Source organism: Microcaecilia unicolor, chromosome 4 (genome assembly GCF_901765095.1).
Source record: "Microcaecilia unicolor chromosome 4, aMicUni1.1, whole genome shotgun sequence".
In the NCBI taxonomy this organism is placed as follows: domain Eukaryota; kingdom Metazoa; phylum Chordata; class Amphibia; order Gymnophiona; family Siphonopidae; genus Microcaecilia; species Microcaecilia unicolor.
In genome coordinates this window covers 370035280-370061609 of record NC_044034.1, presented here as the reverse complement: position 1 = coordinate 370061609, position 26330 = coordinate 370035280, and the positions used below count along the sequence as shown (strand labels likewise).

The 26330-nt window shown below is 45.2% G+C and overlaps 1 protein-coding gene across 1 annotated transcript in view; it reads right to left on the bottom strand.

Moving 5' to 3' along the window:
• Positions 1–26330, bottom strand: part of DMD (dystrophin) — a 2615032-nt gene that overhangs the window by 1402782 nt on the left and 1185920 nt on the right. The window contains exon 29 of the mRNA XM_030202363.1: positions 26068–26217. Coding sequence (XP_030058223.1) covers positions 26068–26217 — 150 coding nt within the window. The remainder of the gene's footprint in view (positions 1–26067; positions 26218–26330) is intronic.

Below are 26330 nucleotides of genomic sequence, written 5' to 3'. Positions count from 1 at the left end.
TATACAGCACAAGTTGTCAATGGATAAACCTAAGCTTGACGACAAATTAGAACATATGAAGACTTTGGCGGAATATGATAAAAGTAAAGAGGAATTTGATTTGAAACTTGATAGATTTAAGAAAGAAATCAAAACCACTAAGTTTAAAAAAATTCAACGGGATCAGAAAGATTACAGCGAGGGATATGTCTACAGTTGGCAGAAACCTAAAAATGTTGAACAATCAATGGAGAAAAATAAACGAGTGGGTTTTCAACTATCCACTTCATCAAGTGGAGAGGATGAGAGAGGTGATCAAACGGAGGGGGAACGAACCCGAGGGGTAACCACCAGACGTACCAACCAACGAGGACGAACAAATTGGAGAACAAGAAGCCGAGGGGAAACGAACTACAGAGGAGGAATGAGAACACGACGACGGGACGACTCGCTGTAATTAATTTATCTAAGTATGTATTAACAGCAGTCGAAGAATCGGTGTTAGCTTATGGGTTGTCCTTTGTTCCTACCTCGAAACATCTGCCTTTTCAATTCCGTTCTGAATTTGAAAAGTTCATCCGGTGTCTTCAACTTAAGAGCTTTTTCAATGAATCTCAAGAAGGTACACGTGGTTTCTCGGATTGTGTAGTAAAAAGTAAATGGATTCCCCAGGGTCCGCTCAACCCCGCTATAGCGATTTTTAAACAACTAGTGTTAAGAGATGTGGCTACAATGGAGACTACCCAGGGTATAACAGAAACAACATGACTCGTGAGGAATTCAAGCAATTCAGAAACTTAAAAATGAAAGCACCATAGTTATTAGAAAAGCTGACAAGGGAGGAGCGGTGGTTGTGTTAGATAGGGAGTATTATATTAATGAAATACAACAACAACTAGCAGATGAAAACACATATAGAAAGTTGAGTCAAGATCTTACGTATGACTTACTTAGTAAGCTACAAGAATTAACAAAAAAAGCTGAGAATGAAGGATTTTGACCAAAAAAGAAAGACAATTTCTGTGTCCTTTACATTCAGTTACACCGATTTTTATACGGTCCCTAAAATCCACAAAAACCTTCCCTCTCCCCCGGGTAGGCCTATTGTTTCTTCAAGGAATTCCTTATTAGAAAGAGTTTGCAAATACACGGATTGTTTCTTAAGACCATTAGTACAAAATATACCAGCTTATATTAGAGACACTTCCCATTTTTTGCAAATACTAACAGGGTTGAGTATCAATGAAGAGACATTGTTAGTCACTTTAGATGTGCATTCACTTTATACTTCAATTCCTCAAAAAGAAGCTATACAGGCAGTTGAAAATGCACTAGAAGGTCGTCCTCGTCCACACACAGTACCTACTGAGTTCATAGTACATATGGTTGAGATTGCTCTATTCAACAATCATTTTATTTTCAATAACGATCTTTATTTACAGATTTCGGGCATAGCTATGGGAGCTTCATTTGCCCCTTCAATAGCAAATATTTTCATGGGACAATATGAAAAACAATTTGTATATACGGCACAGGGATTTGAGAAAGTCAAATACTGGGGAAGATACATTGACGATGTTTTCCTTCTCTGGCAAGGTTCACAAAGAGAATTGGAGGAGTTCGTCATTGGCTTGAATAGATGTCATGCAACGATTAAATTTGAAAGTAACAGTCATCTAGAGACGATTAATTTTTTGGATGTACTCATTAAAAAAGACCTGGGGTCTTTAAGAACAGATGTTTTTGTCAAAAGTACAGACAGAAATTCATTGTTGAGATACGACAGCATGCATCCTTACCATCTAAAACAAAGCTTACCGTTTTCCCAGTTCCTTCGTTACCGAAGGATATGTGACACGACAGAGCAATATCAGGAATCCTCAAAAATTTTGCAGAAGAAATTTAGAGAAAGAGGATATCCTGATAAACTGATTAAACATTCTTTCAAACGTGCTCTGTATAACCACAGAGAATCTTTATTATCTCCAGAAATACAAAATCAGATAGATACAAGGCAACAAGGGGATTCACAAGTTACAACTTGCATTTTAAAATTCACTAATCGTTCTCCCCAGATAGCGGCTATTTTAAAGAAACATTGGAACATCATGTCTACACAGCCAGCATTTCTTGATCATCATTTAATGATGTCTTATGCACGCAATAGAAATCTTCAAGATCAATTTAGTTATGCAGATGTGTGGACACAACAAAATCATACAGTAGGACGCCATCTAAAGTGCGGACACTGCTCAATTTGTTCAATAACTAAGGAAGGTTCAGTGTTTTCTTCAACAACTGGTAGAGATTTTCAACTGAGACATAATACCACATGTGAGTCTGTAAATGTGGTGTACGTGTTTTGGTGCCCGTGTGGCTTAATGTATGTGGGACACACTACACGCCAGTTTAAAACCAGGGTCATCGAACACAGACATTGCATAACCAAACTGAAGCTGGAGGCACCGATGACTCGACATTGCGTGCATTTCCAACACCAATTTGATCAATTAACCTGCATGGTCATTGACCAAGTGATTTTGGGTAAGAGAGGGGGGGATGTTAAAACCATATTATGGAGAAAAGAACAGTTTTGGATCTATCTTCTACAAACAGTGGAACCGCAAGGTTTGAATCGTAATATAGAGTGGAATGCCTATTATTAAAGCTTATAGGCTACCTTTCAGTCATGGAACACTGTGATTGGAGCAGCCTTTTTGGAGGCGGGGCGTTTCCAGTCTATAGTTGTTACGTGGCAGGGTTTATATTTCCGGGTAGCGATCTGCTTCTTAGCGCCATTCTGTGAATTTAAACTGTGAACAAGTTCGATAATTTTGAGGTCCTGAGTAGGATCCTAATTTTGCAATTTTCCTGAAGCAGCCAGATTTTGGCGAAACAAGGCGCACTTGTCGGATATGTGACTATCAGAAAGACATATAAGGTGTTTCTGACAACTTGAATAGCAATTGTTAAAGAGACACGGAAGGTGTTTCATGTAACTTGACAGTTGAGCACCGGTACCAGCTCCACCTTCGACTTTCTCCAGCCTGAATGTAGTATTCCTAAGAAGTCCTGCGCTAACAGCAAACAGATAAGTGACTGCTGAACGGTTTGAACCAATAAGGAATATTTATACAGTTATAAAAGAGTGCTTAAAGCCAGCAACATTTTGTAGCAGGCAGATAGGTTTGTTCAGGTGGGTTTATAGGTGAAGTAGTGGGGGGTAGATTTGCTAGGGGGGTGCACCTTTTAACTTTGGTTGATTGTGGAGAGGCGAGGAGTTTTTAGACCATCCAGTTTTCTCAATTATATTTGAGTTTTTTTGGGTGCCTTTTTTTCTCCAATCCTCTCCACTTGAACCAGTGATAGTAATTTTCTCCTCATTTGAATGGCAAACCAAGCTTTAGTAGCAATGGGTGTCCATGAGGTGGTTTGAGGTTCGTTGGTTATAATTTAATTTAGATCCTGTATTGGATCCCAAAGTTAAGAGTGGTGACACATTCAAAGTGGGGACAAATGCAGTGATGCACGTTGGTAAGAATAACCCAAATTATAGCTACATGATGTTAGGTTGCACCTTAGGCGTCACCACCCAGGAAAAGGACCTTGCAAAACTTCTGGTAAATGGGCAGCAGCAGAGAAAAAGAATTTCAAGAATTATTATTTATTTATTTATTGCATTTGTACCCCACATTTTCCCACCTATTTGCAGGCTCAATGTGGCTTACATAGTACCGTCAAAGGCGTTTGCCAGTCGGTGGATAATAAATACAAGTTGTATAGTGATCGTATGAGGTATAAGCAGAGGGTCCGAATGGATGAAGATTGCGTGTTGTCCTGTTCGATTATAGTCATGCTGTGTTGGTAGGTGAAGAGGGTTTTGTGGAGTCGTTGGGGTAGGCCTTTTTGAAGAGGTTGGTTTTTAGTGATTTCCTGAAGTTCAAGTGGTCGTGGATTGTTTTCACAGATTTTGGGAGCCCATTCCATAGTTTTTCCCTTATGTAGGAGAAGCCGGATGCGTAAGTTGTTTTGTATTTCAGTCCTTTGCAATTTGGGTAGTGTAGGTTTAGGTAGGATCTTGATGATCTGACTTTATTTCTTATTGGTAAGTCTATGAGGTCTGTCATAGAAAAGGAATAGAGATTAAAACAGAGAAAATCATAATGCCTCTGTAGCGCTCCATGGTGTGATCTCATCTTCAGTACCAGGGCTGCAGGGGGGGGGGGGGCAGGGGAGGCAAAATTCCCTGGGCCTCCAAGGGGGGCCCGGCACTGGGGTCTCTCTCCCTCTCCTGTTCCCAGGCCGCCAGCCTTCCCTCACTGTGTCCCGCCCTCGTCTGATATAACCTCGTTTTCGCAAAGATGCAAGGTGTAGCTCACTGGCGCTGCGCTGGCAATTTTTTTTTTTAATGGAGAGGACCCGGTGGCAGACAGAAGGGGGCTGTCGAGGGAGCTGAGGGTAGGTAGGTGGAGACGGGGGTACTGCGGCGCCAGTGGCCTGGGAGCAGGAGAATGAGGCAACAGCAATAGCGATTGGGGGGGGGGTGGAGGTGGCGGCGGGGGGAGCCCTTCCCCAGGGCCCGGCTCAGTCTCTCGGTGGCCCTGTTGAGTACTGTGTGCAATTCTGGTCGCCACATCTCAAAAAAGATCCTTGTCCTTGTAGGACGTCCCGGCGAAGAGGCGGTGAAACCTGTATTATCGAAACAAGATGGGCGTTCATCTTTTGTTTCAATAATACGGTCGGGAACACCCAAATCGTGAAATTTAGGTCGATCTTAGAGATGGTCGTCCCAGATTTTTGGTGATAATGGAAACCGAGGATGCCAATCTCAGAAATGACCAAATCCAAGCCATTTGGTTGTGGGAGGAGCCAGCATTCGTAGTGCACTGGTCCCTCTGACATGCCAAGACACCAACCGGGCAACCTAGGGGGCACTGCAGTGGACTTGAGAAATTGCTCCCAGGTGCATAGCTACTTTGCCTTTATTTATTTGTTACATTTGTATCCCACATTTTCCCATCTAATTGCAGGCTCAATGTGGCTTACATAGTACCGGAGAGGCGATTGCAGACTCCGGTGTAAACAAATACATAGTGAAGTTGTGGTAAGATAAAGTTCATGTGGTACAGCCATCTGGTCAGTTCGGGCACCTTTTTGAGGCTTGGTCGTAACAAAAAATGGACCAAGTAAAGCCGCCCAAGTGCTTGGCAGGGACGCCTTTCTTTTTTCCGTTATTGGTCAAGGACGCCCATGTTTTAGGCACGCCCCAGTTCCGCCGTGAACTTTGGTCATCCCCGCGACGGAAAGCAGTTGAGGACGCCCAAAATCGGCTTTCGATTATGCCGATTTGGGCGACCCTGGTAGAAGGACGCCCATCTCCCGATTTGTGTCGAAAGATGAGCGCCTTTCTCTTTCGAAAATAAGCCTGATAGTGGATCTGTAAAAGGTAAAAAGAAAGGTGACCAAAATGATGAAGGGGATGGAATATGAGGAAAGGCTTAAGAGGTTAGGGCTCTTCAGCTTGGAAAAGAGACATCTGAGGGGAGATGAAGTCTACAAAATCCAGAGTGGAACTGAAAGGGTTAAAGCTGAGCTCTAGAACTCATTGCTGGAGGATGCTGTAAAAGCAGTCTGCAAAGATGAGGTTTTTTTTTTTAAAGTTTGAACAAATTCCTGAAGTAACAGCCCATAAATATTTATTAATGTACATCAAGGGAAAGCCACTACTTATGCCGGTCTAGCAAAGAGTCAACTGAAGTGCTTACAAAACACTGCAGCCCAATTTTTATGCAATGCAAGACGATTCAACCATGCGACTCTGCTACCTTTAAGCTTACACTGGCTGCCTGTAGATATATGGATGCAATACAGGGTCCTTTACTTAGTTTTGCCAGGATTTAGGTTTCTGCCACGTACTTGTGACCTGGCTTTGGCCACTGTTTAGAAAATAGGATACTGGGTTAGATGGACCATTGGTCTGACTCGGTATGGCTATTCTTATGACATTATCAAGGAATTCCCTAGATGCTTACTGCATGGTACTTCCCCCTCCCCCCACCCCGTTACACCCACCTGGAGTCTACCAGGCTTTCAGCATTCATTTGGAATGACCTTCTGTCCAAACCAGGGGCATAGCTATGGGGCCAGAGGGGCCTGGGCCCCCGTAGATTTGGCCCTGGACCACCCTGCTGATGACCCTCTCAACCTCCCCTCCCACTGCCAACCCGCCATCATCTACCTTTGCTGGCGGGAGACCCCAACCCCCGCCAGCCGAGGTCCTCTTCTTCCTTCGTTCTGTTTCTGAGTCTGACGTACTGCACGGGAGGGGGGGGTTGAGAGGGTCGTCGTCGGGGGGGGGGGGGTCAAAGTTGTTGTTGGTGGTGGCGGGGGGGGGGGTCGGCAATGGCGGGGGGGGGGGGGGGGGTGTTGGCGGAACCAGGGGGGGGGGGCTAAAATGTGCCCTCTCACCTCGGGCTCTGGACCCCCCTCCCGCTGAAGTCTGGCTACGCCCCAACAGTCCTTCTCTAAGTTAAGGCACATTTTTTGAGTCTAATTATAGGCGTATACGCTGAGGTGTTGATGGTGTGCACATGGCTTCCCTGGAAAATACCCCCCCCCCTTCTCTTTATTATCCACTCCTTGAACTGTAATGATGGTATGCGCGCTTGCCTTTCCTTTATTGAATTGGCGTTCTTTTCTCTACCTATTTTAATTTGACTTCCAAGTCAGATGGTATGAGGTGAGTTCCCACCCACCAATTCCACCCCCCCCCCCCGCCACCCCCACCGAGGCAATTGCCACCAAGGACTCCCCCCCCCCCCTCCCTGGTCATTTCCCATCCTCACTAGCCTTGTTTTTTTACTGACCATAGCTTTTTTCTTGTATTGGGTCCCATAAATCCTGGTAACGTGTTATAAATCATGATCAGTGTGTCATTTTGAGGGGCTGAATTCGGTTGAAACCTAGTTTGGGGGTTCATTGCCCCCCCCCCCCAACATAAATTGCCTTTTGTATTTATCTATTTATTTATTTATTTACTTATTTATGACATTTAGATGACAGGTTAAACATGAATTAGATGGAAACCTAGTTTTGGGGGTGTGGGGGTATTGCCCCCCCCCCCCCCCCATATACAAACTTCATGTCTGGAAGGGGAAAAGGATGTGTACACGATTATGTTAGGGGGGTGGTGAGGGGGTACTGGCCCCTCAAATGATCTGGAAGAGAAAATGGAGGTAGATGACTTGTCCTAGCGTGTTTTGTATTTTTGGGGTTATGGGTGGGAATTGTCCTCCCTGATGTGGTAGGAATTGGTTCAGTGGGAATTGTCCAAATGGGAATTGGTAGGTGGGAACTGTTTGGTGCGAAATGAACTAGAACCAGTCACATAATGCTCTAACCACTAGGCCACTCCTCCACTCTGTTACTGTGACATCATTAACAGTAAGCTGGTGCCCCAGTTTGTTGAAATAATGGAGTGGAGGGGTAGCCTAATGGCTAGTGCAGTGGGCTTTGAGCCTGGAAACCTGGGTTTTAGTCCCACTGCAGCTTCTTGTGTACTTGGGCAAGTCACTTAACCCTCCATTGCGCCAGGTACATAAACGTAGGGGCCATTTGACTACGTCACGCTGAAAAATGGCCTGCGCTGGGGTAGGCGCGTGTAGTGGACGCGCACAGGTCCATTTTTCAGTGCACCTACAAAAAAAATGCCTTTTTTAAAATTTTTGCCAAAAATGGACATGCGGCAAAATGAAAATTGCCATCGCGCCAATTTGGGTCTGAGACCTCACCGCAAGCCATTGACCTAGCAGTAAGGTCTCACGCGGTAATGGTCTACGCGCGTCAAATGCTGCCACGCGGCAAAACATTTTAATAATATTGTTTGGACGCACGTCAAAATTGAAATTACCGCAAGGGCCACGTGGTAAACGGGCAGTAACTCCAAATTGACATGCGCTGGGCGCGCATAGGCGCCTACACAGCTTTAGTAAAAGGGCCCCTAGGATCCCAGAAACAAAGGCCACCTAGTCACTAAACCAAGGACCCTGATGTCAAAAAGGATTTAACTGGGAAGGAGAGGCAAACTCGGATACTCAGCAGAACCGAACTGCTTAGGGCCAATGAATATCGGGCCGGACTGCCTTGGCAGTATCTGGGGCTGTGCCTGGGCTGGCAGTTTACTGGTAGCAATGATTTTCAGGCCGCTAATTGGATAAACTTAGGAGAGTGCAAAGGTCTCCCTATTATTATCCAGGTACGTGGTTGAATAGCTCCAATACACAGATTAATATCGCTGCTCTGATTATACCCATATAATCAGTGCTGGCACTGGGAACTGGAAATCAGGATATAAAACAGCCTGGTGTGAATGGCACTTAAAACCATGCTGACTGCTGCAGGATGAATATTCCTTCTCAAGGAATTGAAATTCAGCAGCGCTTACTGGCTGGGAACAGTTCCTACCTGGGTAAGTCCTGCCAACCGGTTAGATACCTAGAATTTCATTGGTTGTGCTCTTCAGCTTGGAGAAAAGATGGCTGATGGGATATATGATAAAGGTCTATAAAATAATGAGTGGAGTGAAAGAGGTAGATGTGAATCGTTTGTTTACTCTTTCCAAAAATACTAGGACTACAGGGCATGCATTGAAGCTACAAAGTAGTTAATTTAGAATGAATTGGAGAAAATATTTCTTCACGCAACGTGTAATTAAACTGTGGAATTCATTGCCAGAGAATGTGGTAAAAGCAGTTATTGGGGTTTAAAAAAGGTTTGGCTAGCTTCCTAAAAGAAAAATGCACAAGCCATTATTAAGATGGACTTGGGGAAAACCCACTGCTTATTTCTAGGATAAGCAGCAGAAAATGTATTAGCACGTCTGTAAAAAAAAGGCTTTTTTTTTTTTTTTCAAAAATGGACGTGCGGCAAAATCAAAATTAACGAGCATCCATTTTGGGTCTGAGACCTTACCGCCAGCCACTGACCTAGCGGTAAAGAATCCGGGCGGTAACGACCTACGTGCGTCAAATGCCACTTGGCGCGCGTCCGTTACGAGCGCCCGAAAATAAAAACATTTTTTCAGACGTGTGTATCGGACATGCGCCAGAAATGAAATTACCGCAAGAGTCACACGGTAGTCGAGCGGTAACTCCATTTTCTCATGCGTTGGGTGCGCGTAAACGTTTACGCGGCTTAGTAAAAGGGCCCCTTAATTCTTGACTAGAAAAATGACTATTCCAATGACTTGGTGTTAAATGGTGTTGCCCAGTGCCTGCAGATTTGATGACTTGAAGGTTGGTAAGAAGTGGATATGGTTCACTGGACTCCGTCTCCTGAAATAATTTTCTGTTAAAGCCAGGCTTTCCTGTTCCCTTTGATCCTCTCTGTTGCTACCTGGACCCCGGAGCTGCAACCAGAAACTCCAAACATCTGTGCAGTTCAAGGTGACATTTTGTTTCAACTCAGTGACTGGATATCTGAGCCAGCTCCAGTTGTTAATTGTTAATTCAGCAGTTGTGCCAGTATTAAGACGACATGTTTGAACTCATCAGTGCAATATTTATACTGCCAACATAGCAACCGCCCCCTCCTAACCATCCCGCCGCAAGATGAGGCCTTTAGAGGCTGGTTTAATAAGCAAGATGTAAACATGGACACCCACACACTGAAACACATATAAGCAAGCACACAGAGGGGGGGGGAAGGGGATACAAATTTAGATGTAAACGCACTGAGGTACAGACACATAAAACACACTTAGAAAGAGTCAAAGCCGTAAATAAATCAAGGAAAGATTGTTACGAGGGATTTTGCTTTAATACTAAAAATATTACAGGGTTTCCTTTTCCTGTATTATATAAAAAAAAACAACAACAACAACACACAGCTTTCTAACTTCTATGAATATACAGAATTGTGTAAATATCTTTACATGGATCTGTCAGACAATGCAAGGAGCCTTCCCCAAAAAAACACAACCTACAGATCTGCTTCAGCTTCCCCTCAGACGCAGAATATCAAAAAGATTTGCCCAGCAAGTCTGTGAAAAATCCAAATTGTTCATCAAACATGAGCAGGCCGCGAGGGTCTTGCATAGTTCCGAGGAAGCCCTAATGTCACATTCAACAAAAGCATCTCCAAAAAAAACAAAAAAGGATGTGACTGTGCCACCCCCTTGACTATTTGCTCATGAGTTTTGCCTTCTTCTTTGCCAGTTTCCAATTCATGCAAGTAAGATAAGAAAAACCCATACGCCATGCCCCCTCCCTACCCATCTTCAAATCTCTGCTTAAAACCACCTCTTCAATGCTGCCTTCGGCGCCTAACCGCTTGTGAAATATAGAATGCCCCAATCTATCCACCCTATCAGATTAACTGTTCACTCGTCCTCTAGATTGTACACTTGTCTTTAGATTGTTCTCTGTCCTTTAGATTGTAGCTCTTGAGGCAGGGACTGTCCTTCTATGTTAAATTGTACAGCGCTGCGTAACCCTAGTAGCGCTTTAGAAATGCTAGTTAGTAGTTAGTAGTAGTAGTAAAAGAAAGATAAGGAAGCCAAGTGCAGACCTCAGCCCACTGCTCAAGTGTGCAGAAAACAGAGCCGGGCCTGTTTCTTTCCAAAGCCAGAGGGAAAAGACTAAAGCTCGCTCTGTAATCCAGGTTCACACTGCAGTGACTCTTAACTAACAACAGCTCGGCGGTGAGAGAAAAACGCAAGGAGAGCCTAACGAGTGGGGACAGCACATGCCCGCAGGCTCCCGCAGAAGGGGTTTCCGCAAAATGTACATCAATGGCTCAGTGGCGTATGTTACAGCACAGTGCAGGAGGTGGAAGCACACAGAAAGGCATGCGATACCATCTTTCCTCTTCCATTTCTTTCCACCTCTGCTCCTATCCTATGGCATTATAGTTCCACGCTCAATTCTTCCAGTCATGTCTCACCTCCCCCACTTCCTCTCTTTCTATCTTTTTAGTCTGTAAGCTGCCTAGATGTAACCCACCATGAGCAGGATAGTAAGTACTACTTACTACTTATCATTTCTAAAGCGCTACTAGATGTACGCAGCACTGTACACTTGAACATGAAGAGACAGTCCCTGCTCGACAGAGCTTACGATCTAATTAGGACAGACAAACAGGACAAATAGCTCAGGACAAAGAGCAGCAAGATTCTGGAATCCCAAAGAGTGGCAAAATTCAGGAATCTCAAAGACTACTACTACTAATCATTTCTATAGTGCTACTAGGCATACGCAGCGCTGTACACTTGAACATGAAGAGACAGTCCCTGCTCGACAGAGCTTACAATCTAATCAGGACAGACAAACAGGACAAATAGCTAAGGACAAAGAGCAGCAAGATTCCTGGAATCCCAAAGAGTGGCAAATTCAGGAATCTCAAAGACTTACTACTACTAATCATTTCTATAGTGCTACTAGGCATACGCAGTTGCTGTACACTTGAACATGAAGAGACAGTCCCTGCTCGACAGAGCTTACAATCTAATTAGGACAGACAACAGGACAAACAAGAGATAAGGACAAGAGCAGCAAGATTCTGGAATCCCAAAGACTAACTACTACTAATCATTCCTATAGTGCTACTAGGCATACGCAGCGCTGTACACTTGAACTGAAGAGGACAGTCCTGCTCGACAGAGCTACAATCTAATCAGGACAGACAAACAGGACAAATAAGGGAAAAGGACAAAGAGTAGCAAGATTCTGGAATCCCACTGTAGTACATTCTGTTCGGAATCTGAAAGAGCAGCAAGATGTCCGGAACCCAAAGAATAGCAAGATTCTGGAATCCCAAAGTCTACTACTACTACTTATCATTTGCTGTAGCGCTACTAGACGTACGCAGTGCTGTACACTTGAACATGAAGAGACAGTCCTGCTCGACAGAGCTTACAATCTAATTAGGACAGACAAACAGGACCAACAAGAGATAAGGACAAAGAGTAGCAAGATTCCGGAACCTCAAAGACTAGCAAGATTCCGGAACCCCAAAGAGCAGCAAGATTCCGGAACCCAAAGAATAGCAAGATTCTGGAATCCCAAGACTACTACTACTACTAATCATTTCTATAGTGCTACTAGGCATACGCAGCGCTGTACACTTGAACATGAAGAGACAGTCCCTGCTCGACAGAGCTTACAATCTAATTAGGACAGACAAACAGGACAAACAAGAGATAAGGGAATATTAAGTGAGGATGATAAAATAAGGGTTCTGAACAAAGTGAATAAGGGTTAGGAGTTAAAGCAGGCATCAAAAGGTGGGCTTTTAGCTTAGATTTGAAGACGGCCAGAGATGGAGCTTGACGTACCGGCTCAGGAAGTCTATTCCAGGCATATGGTGCAGCAAGATAAAAGGAATGGAGTCTGGAGTTAGCGTTGGAGGAGAAGGGTGCAGATAAGAGAGATTTACCCAGCCCTGAATGAATGACTGAATGAATTCTTTGCTTCAGTCTTCACCAAGGAAGATTTGGGTGGGATACCGGTGTCGGAAATGGTATTCAAGCGGACGAGTCGGAGAAACTTACTGACTTCACGGTAAACCTGGAGGACGTAATGGGGCAGAGCGGCAAACTGAAGAGTAGCAAATCTCCTGGACCGGATGGTATTCATCCGAGAGTACTGATAGAACTGAAAAAACGAGCTTGCGGAGCTACTGCTAGTGATATGCAACTTATCCTTAAAATCGAGCGTGGTACCGGAAGATTGGAGAGTGGCCAATGTAACGCCCATTTTTAAAAAAGGCTCCAGGGGAGATCCGGGAAATTATAGATCGTTGAGTCTGACGTCGGTGCCTGGGGAAATGGTAGAGGCTATATTAAAAACAAAATTACAGAGCACATCCGAGGACATTGAATTACTGAGACCAAGTCAGCATGGCTTTGTGTGGAGAAATCTTGCCTGACCACTTTACTTCAATTCTTTGAAGGAGTGAACAAACATGTGGATAAAGGGGAGTCGGTTGATATTGTGTATCTGGATTTTCAAAAGGCATTTGACAAGGTACCTCATGAAAGGCTACAGAGGAAATTGGAGGGTCATGGGATAGGAGGAAATGTCCTATTGTGGATTAAAAACTGGTTGAAGGATAGGAAACAGAGAGTGGGGTTAAATGGGCAGTATTCACAATGGAGAAGGGTAGTTAGTGGGGTTCCTCAGGGGTCTGTGCTAGGACCGCTGCTTTTTAATATATTTATAAATGATTTAGAGATGGGAGTAACTAGCGAGGTAATTAAATTTGCTGATGACACAAAGTTATTCAAAGTCGTTAAATCACGACAGGATTGTGAAAAATTACAAGAGGACCTTACGAGACTGGGAGACTGGGCGGCTAAATGGCAGATGATGTTTAATGTGAGCAAGTGCAAGGTGATGCATGTGGGAAAAAAGAACCCGAATTATAGCTACGTCATGCAAGGTTCCACGTTAGGAGTTACGGACCAAGAAAGGGATCTGGGTGTCGTCGTCGATAACACACTGAAACCTTCTGCTCAGTGTGCTGCTGCGGCTAAGAAAGCGAATAGAATGCTGGGTATTATTAGGAAAGGTATGGGAAAACAGGTGTGAGGATGTTATAATGCGTTGTATCGCTCCATGGTGTGACCGCACCTTGAGTATTGTGTTCAATTCTGGTCGCCGCATCTCAAGAAAGATATAGTAGAATTGGGAAAAGGGCAGCGAAGGGCAACTAAAATGATAGCGGGGATGGGACGACTTCCCTATGAAGAAAGACTAAGGAGGCTAGGGCTATACAGCTTGGAGAAGAGACGGCTGAGGGGAGACATGATAGAGGTATAAAAATAATGAGTGGAGTGGAACAGGTGGATTGAAGCTTCTGTTCACGCTTTCCAAAAATACTAGGACTAGGGGGCATGTGATGAAACTACAGTGTAGTAAATTTAAAACAATCGGAGAAAATTTTTCTTCACCCAACGTGTACTTAAACTCTGAATTCGTTGCCGGAGAAAGTGGTGAAGGCGGTTAGCTTAGCAGAGTTTAAAAAGGGGTTGGACGGTTTCCTAAGGACAAGTCCATAAACCGCTACTAAACAGACTTGGAAAAATCCAAAATTCCAGGAATAACATGTATAGAATGTTTGTACGTTTGGGAAGCTTGCCAGGTGCCCTTGGCCTGGATTGGCCGCTGTTGCGGACAGGATGCTGGGCTCGATGGACCCTTGGTCTTTTCCCAGTATGGCATTACTTATGTACTTATGTACTTATGTACTTATGTACTCAGGGATCCTTTTAGAAAGGCGTGCTGGCTTGGGGTAGTGTAGGCGTGGTTTTGGGTGCGTGCCGATCCATTTTCAGCGCACCTGTAAAAAAGGCCTTTTTAAACATTTTTGCCGAACATGGACGTGCAGCAAAATCAAAATTGCCGCACGTCCATTTTGGGTCTGAGACTTGCAGCCAGCCATTGATCTCGTGGTAAAGCCTCATATACGTCAAATGCCACTACGGCGCGCGTCCGATACACGCGTCCGAAAATAATTTTTCAGACGCTTGTATCAGACGCGTGCCAAAAATGAAATTACCGCAAGAGCCACGCGGGTAGCACTGCGGTAACTCCATTTTGGGTGCACGTAGACACTTCCTCTGAATAACTTGAAACTTAAAACCCAACAGAGCAATTATAGGTGAGCTGGAGGAGAGGGAATCAACAAATATGCAACTGAAGGTACAATTAAATCAGTCCCGCAGTTAATTAAACCTTTGCAAACTGTGCAAATCCATTGAATTGTAATAAACACAACAGTACAAGAACTAAAATGACTTGGGGGAAGAGGGAGGGGGAGACAGAGGAATCAAACCAGCAGAGGTAAAATTAAAAATATAAACCCCTTTGGAGAGAATGTGTCTAATGTTTGAGTAGGCGCCCGCCTGGGTGGCAGTAATCACTGCACAGTATGGTTTAATATAAGAGTTAAAGTGGAGACCTGTAACACCAAACTCACAAAGTCCTGAATTTCAAAAGTGAAACTTCAGCAAAACGGAGAAGTATTTGAAAGAGGAGCAGGAGGGGGTGGGGAGGGTAAAAAAGAAATGGACAGTGGGTGAGACCGTAAGGAGGTAGCTAGAAGCAGGGCAACAGATTTTTACATAAGGAAAACAAGTAAAAGCAAGAGGAAAAAGAAACTTTTATGGTTCTCCAAAGATGGAGACCTGAAAATAAGGGGAAAAAAGAGATATTTTCACAAAAAAGATCTATTAAGATATTTCATTATATTGTACACAGTGTTAGCATAATTTCTGTGTTATTTAAATGTTCTTCCAATACAGTATCGATATTCTAATAATGTTTATCATATTTCTGTTATATGATTGTTTTACAGTGCTGTTAATATTTATATTTCTGATTCTGTATCATGTTTGAATCCTAATAATGGTAGTTTTTGCCATCTTCAAGTTTACTTCATTGACTGTATTTATTTAGATTTGCTCACACCTTTTTCAGTAGTAGCTCAGGGTGAGTACATTCAGGTACTCTGGATATTTCTCTTCCCAGGAGGGTTCACAATCTAAGTTTGTACCTGAGGCAATGGAGGGTTAAGTGACTTGCCCAAGATCACAAGGAGCAGCAGTGGGATTTGAACTGGCCACCTCTGGAGTGCAAGACCGGTGCTCTAATCACAAGGCCACTCCTCCACTCCAAAGAACCTTGTTACTCTCTGGGGTTCTACATGGAATGTCTGCATGGAATCTTGTTATTCTTTAGAATTCTAGAATCTTTATTTATTTATTTAGATTTTGCTCACACCTTTTTCAGTAGTAGCTCAAGGTGAGTTACATTCAGGTACACTGAATATTTCTCTCACAATCTGTTTGTACCTGAGGCAATGGAGGGTTAAGTGACTTGCCCAAGATCACAAGGAGCAGCAGTGGGATTTGAATCGGCCACTTCTGGATTGCAAGACCGGTGCTCTAACCACTAGGCCACTCCTCCGCTAGCAACATTCCATCTCTCAAATAGTAGCAACATTCCATGTAGAATCTCAGATAGTACCAACATTCCATATATTTATTTAGATTTTGCTCACACCTTTTTCAGTAGTAGCTCAAGGTGAGTTACATTCATGTACTCTGGATATTTCTCTGTCCCAGGAGAGTTCACAATCTAAGTTTGTACCTGAGGCAATGGAGGGTTAAGTGACTTGCCCAAGATCACAAGGAGCAGCAGTGGGATTTGAACTGGCCACCTCTGGAGTGCAAGACCAGTGCTCTAATCACAAGGCCACTCCTCCACTCCCCGCCTTAGTCATTTTACTATTATGGACACAGTTGCCAGCTTTATGTCAAGCTGTATCTGCTGTACAGACAGCATCTTCAGTGAATCTCTTCAAAAACGTGCTTAAAAAATCCCAGTAAATAAATATATGGCATAAAGATGGAATAAAAGTATACACATTTCCACACAGTAAAACTTAAATAACTTTCACACCTTAAAGAAAGAAAAAAAGATACAGAGAGGGGAAGACTGCACTTGTTTCAGTTACAACTGTAAGTACAAAGGGGGACGGACCTGCACAGCTACAATCCTAACTGAACGAGCCATTATGGTCTCTGTGTTATTATATTTTGGGCAATTCATAAGAACCTCCGGACTATATGCTCAATCTGATTGACCTTCCCTCCAGAAACATGTCTGTAACTTTGCGAACTTACCTCAACCTAGATTACCCTAATTGCAAAGGACTCAAGTACAAAACCTACTATGGATCCAACTTCTCCTTCTTAGGCGGCCAACTCTGGAATGCCCTCCCCAGACCCATCCAATCAATCAGTATTAATCTACCCTTCCGGAAATCACTAAAAGCCCATCTGTTCAAACAAGCCTACCAAAAGACCCAGACTAATCCTATGTACCCATCTACCCAACATATATCATCCAGGAAACGATGACCTAGACTACATCTCCCATCAAATCTCCATTTGCTTATCCCGTGTCCCATCCCCCTCCCGCCTCCTCTACCCCTCCTCCAATGCTCACCTACCCTTGCTCATACCTCTCCTACTCCCTTCACCCTTGCCCATTTCTACCTACCTATCTCTTTTATTATTCTGCTATACTTATATTTTTTCTATCAATACTTTGTAATCCCTATTACTATGTAAGCCACATTGAACCTGCTTTAAGTGGGAAAGCGCGGGGTACAAATCTAATAATAAATAAATAAATAAATAAATAAAGATAAGAATAGCCATGCTGGGGCAGACCGATGGTCCACCTAGACTCTATCCTGCTTCCAACAGTGAATCCCAAAGAGTAGCAAAACTTTGGAATCCCAAAGAGTAACAGGATTCCATGCTACCAATCGCAGGGATAGCAGTGGGTTTCCCCATGTCCATCTTAATAGCAGATTATAGACTTTTCGTCCAGGTTACACTGGCTGCCAATTGAGAGTTTTGAGTGCTTTGAAGGTCAACTATCGCAGTTGGGAGCCCGGGTGGCGGACTATCCTTTCCTCACTTTTGAAAGTACTGAATTATGACCCCCCCCCCCCCCCCCCCCCCCCGATGCAGGCATTCTCTGCCGAAACACGGCCCGTGTCAGGTCACTGATGTACATTATTTCTATTTCCATCAATTAAAGGACATGTTCCAGTCTTGAAGGATCTTGGTACTTTCTATTTCGGGATTGTTTTTTTTTATACAAAACATTACAGGGCCTTGTTCCAGAATATTTTTTGTCTCGTTTTTGTTTCAGCGTTGGTTACAGAATTAGAAGACACAATTGGTATTTTAAAAATATTTATTTTTCCACAGTTAAGGGTAAAAAGTGTTTAAAGGTCTTTGAAACTCTACTGTCCTTCCAAGCAAGAACTTCGCAACGCTATTTTCTGTTCCTCAGCATTATTTGACATTTAGAAGGAACGTTAAAACTTGTTTATTTAAAAAATATTGTTCTACGAGAACACTAATATTTTAGGTGGACTTATACGGATTTAGAGTTGCTGTAATTTCCCCGATCACCCCTGGAACCCTTTTTAAAAATCAGCATTACATCAGCCACCTTCTAATCTTCAGATAGTATGGATGATTTTAATGACACGTCAGCAATTTCATGTTTGAGTTCTTTCAGTACCCTAGGGTGTATACCATCCGGTCCATGTGATTTATTACTTTTTATCTTGTTAATCTGGCACAGTATGTCTTCCAGTTCCTCCATATTTTCACCCTTGAAAACATTTCTGGCACAGGACGATCTCTTCCATCCTCTTCAGTAAGACCAAAGCAAAGTATTCATTCGATCTTTCTGCTACGGCCTTGTTCCCCTGAGTCCTCCTTTTACTCCTTGATGATCTAACAGTCCCACTGATTCCCTCTTAGGCTTTCTGGTTCTGATACACCTGGAAAGTTATTACTATGAGTTTTTGCCTCTGCAGCAAGTTTCTCTTCGTATTCTCTTTAAGCCTTCTTTTTCGATGCTTTCCATCTAACTTACCACTGCTTATGCTGCGTCTTGTTTTCTTCATTTGGACCTTACATAAGTACATAAGTACATAAGTAGTGCCATACTGGGAAAGACCAAGGTCCATCTAGCCCAGCATCCTGTCACCGACAGTGGCCAATCCAGGTCAAGGGCACCTGGCACGCTCCCCAAACGTAAAAACATTCCAGACAAGTTATACCTAAAATGCGGAATTTTTCCAAGTCCATTTAATAGCGGTCTATGGACTTGTCCTTTAGGAATCTATCTAACCCCTTTTTAAACTCCGTCAAGCTAACCGCCCGTACCACGTTCTCCGGCAACGAATTCCAGAGTCTAATTACACGTTGGGTGAAGAAAATTTTCTCCGATTCGTTTTAAAATTTACCACACTGTAGCTTCAACTCATGCCCTCTAGTCCTAGTATTTTTGGATAGCGTGAACAGTCGCTTCACATCCACCCGATCCATTCCACTCATATTTTATACACTTCTATCATATCTCCCCTCAGCCGTCTCTTCTCCAAGCTGAAAAGCCCTAGCCTTCTCAGCCTCTCTTCATAGGAAAGTCGTCCCATCCCCACTATCATTTTCGTCGCCCTTCGCTGTACCTTTTCCAATTCTACTATATCTTTTTTGAGATACGGAGACCAGTACTGAACACAATACTTCCATTTTTTTTGAACGATATTCTTTTGGCTGTAATAGCCTCTTTCACTTTCTGGCACCTTTGGACGTGGGACAGGGAGGGATGTTTATGAAAGGGGAGAAGGGGGAGGAGGTTGTTGATCCTTGATCTGTATTTTCTATTTGTGATTTATAAACAGTTGTTACGTTGTTCCTTTTGACACTATATATTAAAATATAAAATCATAACTGTTTGAGGCTTGTGTGGATAGGGACAGAGCTTGTTTGTTAAATGATTAAAATATATATATATATATATATATATATATATATATATATATATATATATATATATATATATATATATATATATATATATATATATATAAAACTGATGGTGTAGCTTGACAATTTTTACACCTTGTAAATGTGCCACAAGGTGAAAAGGTTGAAAATCACTGAAATAGCCTGTGGAGAGAAGGAACTAATTCCAAAATTAGTATCAGTATAAGTCACTGTAAACTGAGAGGTTGCGGGGTGATGGAGACCCGCTATTCCTCTGGGAAGCCGAGGGGCCCTTTTACTAAGCCGCAAGTGCCTAGGTGCGCCCAACATGCGCCAGTTGTGAGATACTGCCTGGCTACTGGGTGCCCCTTGCGGTAATTTCATTTTTGCCGCATGTCCACTACACGCAACCAAAAACTATTTTTTATTTTATGGCGCACATCAGCTACGCACGCCCAAGTGGCATTTGGCGCACGTAGGTCTTTACAGCCCGGTTACCACGTGAGACTTTACCGCTAGGTCAATGGCTGGCGGTAAGGTCTCAGACCCAAAATGGATGCGCGGCAATTTTCATTTTGCTGCACGTCCATGTTCGGCAAAAATTTTTAAAAACGGTCTTTTTTACAGGTGCGCGAAAAATGATTGTGTGCGCGCCCAAAACCCACACCTACACTACCGTAGGCCATTTTTCAGCGCACACCCCTAAGTCCATTACCTCAGTAATACATCCAGCCTCATATAAATGTATTTCTTCTCAACATATAAGGAGCTATGAAATAAGGGGAATGGGACTTTATAAACCGCCTTTCTGAGGTTTTTTTTTTTTTTTTTGCAACTACATTCAAAGCAGTTTACATATATTCAGGTACTTATTTTGTACCAGGGGCAATTGAGGGTTAAATGACTTGCCCAGAGTCACAAGGAGCTGCAGTGGGAATTGAACCCAGTTCCCCAGGATCAAAGTCCACAGCACTAACCACTAGGCTACTCTTCCACTAGCAACATTCCATGTAGAAGCCTGCCCTTGTAGATGACCAATGCGGCTGCGCAGGCTTCTGTTTCTGTGAGTCTGACGTCCTGCACGTACATGCAGGACGTCAGACTCAGAGAAACAGAAGCTTGCGCGGCCGCGTTGCTGATCTGCAAGGGCAGACTTCTACATGGAATGTTGCTAGTGGAATAGCAACATTCCATGTAGAATCTCAATAGTGAAAGGGAACTGGGACTTGATATACCGCCTTTCTGAGTTTTTTTTGCAACTACATTCAAAGCGGTTTACATATATTCAGGTACTTATTTTGTACCAAGGGCAATGGAGGGTTAAGTGACTTGCCCAGAGAAAGACAGAGTAAGACATTGCTAAAGTGTTTTGTGTGCAAGTCAGTAAAAATTTAAACATGCTACTTAATGGGCTATGAAATAAGGTTTACAATGCATGTGGTAAATCATTTGACTGCAGACTCGCTCGGAACTGCAGGGCCTATCTAGCGTGAAGTCCTGCGTTTCTTAAATTGAGTGTGTTCCTTTCTGTTTCCCTTGAGGCCCTGTCAACTTCCTGCAAAACTATGTAAACGTGAAGTCTGACCGATGGGGTGGAAAAGAAAAAGGAAAAAGGGAGGAAAACCCAGACGAAAAACCAGGCACTTTCGGAGGGTAATTTGTAAAGTCACATCCTGGCTAAAGCTATCATTAACATTAACAATAAATTTCTATTTCGCCAGATACTTTGCGGTTCAATGTGGAAGTATAGGGGTCCTTTTACTAAGGTGCGCTGAAAAAATGGCTTACTGTAGTGTAGGCGCAGCTTTTGGCCGTGCGCCGAACCATTTTTCAGCGTGCCTGTAAAAAAGGTCCTTTTTAAAATTTTTCCCGAAAATGGACGTGCGGCAAAATCAAATTGCCGTGCGTCCATTTTGGGTCCGAGATCTTACCGCCAGCCATTGACCTAGTGGTAAAGACTCATGCGCTTGGTGTGTGTCTGATATGTGCATCTGAAAATAAAAATTATTTTTCGGACACACATATCAGATGCACGCCAAAAATGAAATTACCACAAGAGCCACATGGTATCCGGGCAGTAACTCCATTTTGGCACACGTTGGGCATGTGTAGACCAGGGGCATAGTTACGTGGGGCCACGGAGGCATGGGCCCCCAGAGATTTGGCCCTGGCCCCCCACTGCTGACCCCCTCCTCCCGCCGCCAACCCTCTCCCGCCGCCATCGCCGTCGGGTACCTTTGCTGGCGGGGTTCCCAACCCCCGCCAGCCAAAGTCCTCTTCTCCGGCACGGCCGCGTTGCTGATCTGCAAGGCTTCTGATTATTTCTGTGAGTTTGATGTCCCCACCAGCGGCGGGGGAGGGTTGGCAGCGAGAAGGGGGGGTTGAAAGGGTTGGCGCCGGGGGGGGGGGGGATCAAAGGTGGTGGTGGTGGTGGCGGTCAAAAATGGCGGGGGGGGGGGGTCTGCGGTGCTGGGGGGATAAAATGTGCCCCCTCACCTCGGGCTCTGGACCCCCCCCCCCTCCCGTCGAAGTCTGGCTATGCCCCTGCTAAAAAGAGCCCTGAATTTCTAGTGGAACAGTCTAGAACACTGTTCCCTCACTTTTTCTCAAGAGGAGAAGGGGTGTTCTGCTCCAGCCCCTTCTACGCAGCCTGCAGAGAAGAGGGGAACAGGGGTGAGCATGGACCAGAGCAGAAAAGTCAGTCCTAAACCAGCCCCTCTTCTGCTGCTCCTGCCTCTGACCCCCCCCCCCCCCCAATCCCCTCCCCTAGCCCTGCCACACCAGGCTCCACAGTTACACTTCCTTTTGTCTGCTTAAAAATAGAATAGTCTTTTTAAAACTGGCCCCCATATAGACAGGCTTGTTCTATTCTTCTCCCTGGCACATGGCTTATAATGTCGTAATACGGCTGATAGAAAATGTAAACTTTAATGAGCTGATTTTTGAATCTCTGCATAACCCTTGTGCAAACATATAATTTAGCTGTTGTCGGGAACGTCCTTGAATCTCAAGGACCTCTGAAACGCACACTCTGCTCTGACTGATTATAGCGTCTTCGAAACAAGAAAAACAAAATCATTCTACAAAGGGAGGTAAGCACAGCAGAACCAATACAAATGCTGTGACCAGCCATAGACAGAAAACACGCATAAATTATAGCATTCTATTATTTATAATTATTTGGGGCTAGATATTCAAAGAAATTTAAACGGCTAGAATCCACTGAAAATGCCCATTAGCGTCTAAGCCAAAACCAGCTATTTTGTGGGTGTTCCCGGAATGGATTTGAGTCCTTTTATAAAGGTGCATTAGGCTCTATGCGCTTGCAGCACTGGCCAAAACGAGACTATCACCAGGCTAGCGCACCCCCCCCCCCCCGGCACTAATTTTGGATTTGACGTACGCCTATAACGCCGGGACAAATATTTTTTTCATTTCCTACCACGTGCAGTGTTTTCAGTGATAATTGGCAGTTGGCGAATGCTGACCGGTCACCATATGTGTAGTGCGTGAGCCCTTTCTGCTGGGTCAATGGGTGGCGGTAAGGTCTCAGGCCAGAAATGGACGCGTGATGGTTTCAATTTTAGCGCACGTCCATTTTCTGGCCCCTTAAAAAAAAGGCCCTTTTTCTGGCCCCTTAAAAAGGGCCTTTTTCCTAGATGTGGTAAAAAAAAAAATTGCCCCGCACACACCTAAAAGACGTGCTCGCACTACCGCAGGCCACTTTCTACCATGGCTTAGTAAAAGGACCCCTTAGCAGTGGTGTAGCTACATGGGGGCCACGGGGGTCTGGGCCCCCATAGATTTGGCCTTGGACCACGCTGCCGACGACCCTCTCGCCCCCCCCCCCCCGCTGCCATCTGCTACGTTTGCTGGAGGGGGACCACAACTCTCGCCAGCCGAGGTCCTCTTCTTGCAGCGCAAGGCTTCGTTCTGTTTCAGAGTCTGACGTCAGACTCACAGAAACAGAATGAAGCCTTGCGCTGCAAGAAGAGGACCTCGGCTGGCGGGGGATTGGGGTCCCCCGCCAGCAAAGGTAGGCGACGGTGGTGGTGGGGGAGGGTTGGCAGTGGGAGGGGGTTGAGAGGGTCATCGGCGGGGGGGTCAAAGTTGGTGGCGGGGGAGGTTGGCAATGGCGGAGGGGGGTCGGCGGCGCCGGGGGGGGGGGCTAAAATGTGCCCCCTCACCTCGGGCTCTGGACCCCCCCTCCCGCCGAAGTCTGGCTACGCCCCTGCCCCTTAGAGCCCTGTTTACTGAGGTGCAATACAGTTTTTAGCGTAAGCACAAAATTCGAATGCGCTAAATGCTAGAGACACCCGTAGGAATACATGGGTGTCTTTCGCGCAGCTGAATAAACAGGGCCCTTAGCTGGTAAGTTCTGACATTCAGCACTTACTTAACCAGGTAAGATAACCACATACACGGGACCACGTAAAACACAGCCCGCTGGGGGGAGGCAGGGCAGACTTCTACGGTCTGTGCCCTGAAAATGGCAGATACAAATCAAGGTAAGGTATACACAAGAAGTAGCACATATGAGTTTATCTTGTTGGGCAGACAAGATGGACCGTGCAGGTCTTTTTTTGCCGTCATCTACTATGTTACTATGTATGTATCTGTAGCTACTTTTAGCATGGTGGTAAAATGGCCGCCTCCCAATATTTGTTTGAAATGGCCACTCACTAATTTCCCAATTACTGCACCCAAGGCGGTGTACAGCAGGTACAGAATAACATAAAACTTAAAAGGGGGGGGCGACTAAAAGTGTCTACAGCGCTTGGAAAACCCAGATGCTGACAACAGTGTCGGCCACTTCTTATGTCAGATTGGTACAAGTAGGGTTACCATTTTTTGTCCTCATAAAAAGAGGACACTTGCCCCGCCCCTTTCACGTCCCCTGCCCCGCCCCTTTCACGCACTTGCCCCGCCCCGATGCATATTCCCCCCCCCTGGTCACCCCCTCCTCCCCCATCACCTTCCCCCCCCTGTCATCTCCACTCCCCCCCCCCCCGTCACCTCCCCTCCCCTTACTCTACTAACCCTGGTGGTCTAGAGGTACCTCTTCGGGGCAGGAAAGAGCCCTCTCTTTTTGCTGCCCTGCATCCTGTGAGTCCGGCTCTCGGCATTTCAAAATGGCCGCCAAGAGTTGAAGTGTCGCGAGGCTGCTTCAACTCTCAGCAGCCATTTTGAAACGCCGAGAGCCGGACTCACAGTATGCAGGGCAGCTAGCAGCAGCGCTCTGGGCAGGAAAGAGGGGGCTCTTTCCTGCCCCGAAGACGAAGAGGTACCTCTAGACCACCAGGGATAGTAGAGTAGAGTAGGGGAGAGGAGTCCCGCGCCCGCCAGCCAGCCCGTTTGTCCAAAAATCCGGACAAACGGGCAGGCTGGCCAAATCCGTCCGGACGCCCAGACATGTCCGGGTAAATCCGGACGTATGGTAACCCTAGGTACAAGGACCCTATAGACACACACCCTGGAACACCAACCTCTATAAGAATAACAAACTAATGGGGTTTCAATTCAATGCTGTAAATCTTCACCTTCAAAGGCCCTCTAACTGAGAAAAAGGAATGATACATTGGTGTCTACTTAATGTGAGTTACTAACATTTCTAAACAACTCACATATTTTGCAATATTGCTTATCTCACTGTCAACCTCAGGGGCCTTTTTACTAAGCCACGGTAAAAAGTGGCCTGTGGTAGTGTAGGCACGTGTTTTGGGCACATGCCGGGCCAGTTTTTACCGCATCTACAAAAAAGAGTTTTTTTATAATGGGACGGGAAAAGGGCCTGCGGTAAAAATGAAACCAGCGCACGCCCAAAACCGTCCTGAGCCCTTACCGCCACCCATTGATCTAGTGGTAAAGGCTCACGCTCCACATGTGCGGTGACCGGTCAGTGCACGCCAAGTGCCAATTACCACTGGAACCAGTGCACGTAGGAGGTAATAAATAAATAATTCATCCACGTGTTATAGGCACACCCCAAATCTGAAATTACCGCCAGGAGGGTGCCCTAGCATGGTGGTAGTCTCATTTGGGCACACGTAGCACGCAAGTAGAGCCTACCGCGGCTTAGTTAAAGGGCCCCTCAGTATCTCCCACTCAAGCCCGCCGAGAGGGGGGGACAGGGGGACCGGCACCTGGGTCAGGCCGCCGGTGCTGCAGTCCCCGGTCTCACCTGCCTGCCTCCACGGCTCCAGGCCCCCTTCATTCAAAGCGGCAGTAGCAGACCGTGTCTCTTCTGGCCTTCTCTCCATGTGTCCTGCCCTCGCGGAAACCGGAAGTTACATCAGACGAGGGCGGGACACAGGGAGGGAAGGCCAGAAGAGATGCGATCTGCAACTGCCGCTTTGAATGAAGGGGGCCCGGAGCCGTGGAGGCAGGCAGGTGAGACAGCGGACTGCAGCGGCAGGGGGAGCGACGGGGGGCAGCGGAGGGGGGGGGGGGTGGAGGCGGGGCGACCTTGCCCCGGGCCCAGCCTAGTCTCTCGGCGGCCCTGCTCTCACTCAAAACACAAACAGATGTTGATTCAGATTGTAATCGTTAGTGTGGAGCCTGGCATAGTCTTGGAAAACACTGACTCGTTAGCGGTGCATTTAGCCACCCAGAGAAAAGAACATTAGAATTTCTCAATGATAACCGTACAGTAACATTTGTTTGTGAAATTCTCAGCCTGAGACTATGGCTGGAAGAACACCCTAAGAATCAAAGTGTTTCATCTTTACCTCTTGCTGAAGCTCCTCCCATCGTGTATTAAACTTCTCCAGTTTCTCATTGATGAGTTCATCCAGGACCCTTCCATCGGTCAAGGTCTGTGCCAGCTCTCGAATCTGATTGCGATTGTCCTCCGGATGCTGGGTGAGCTTTTCTAGAGACTGAAAGGTACGACGTGTTACTGATATGTCCTGTCTGCCAGCCATTTCTCAGGTTTTTGCAACTACATTCAAAGCGGTTTACATATATTCAGGTACTTATTTTGTACCAGGGG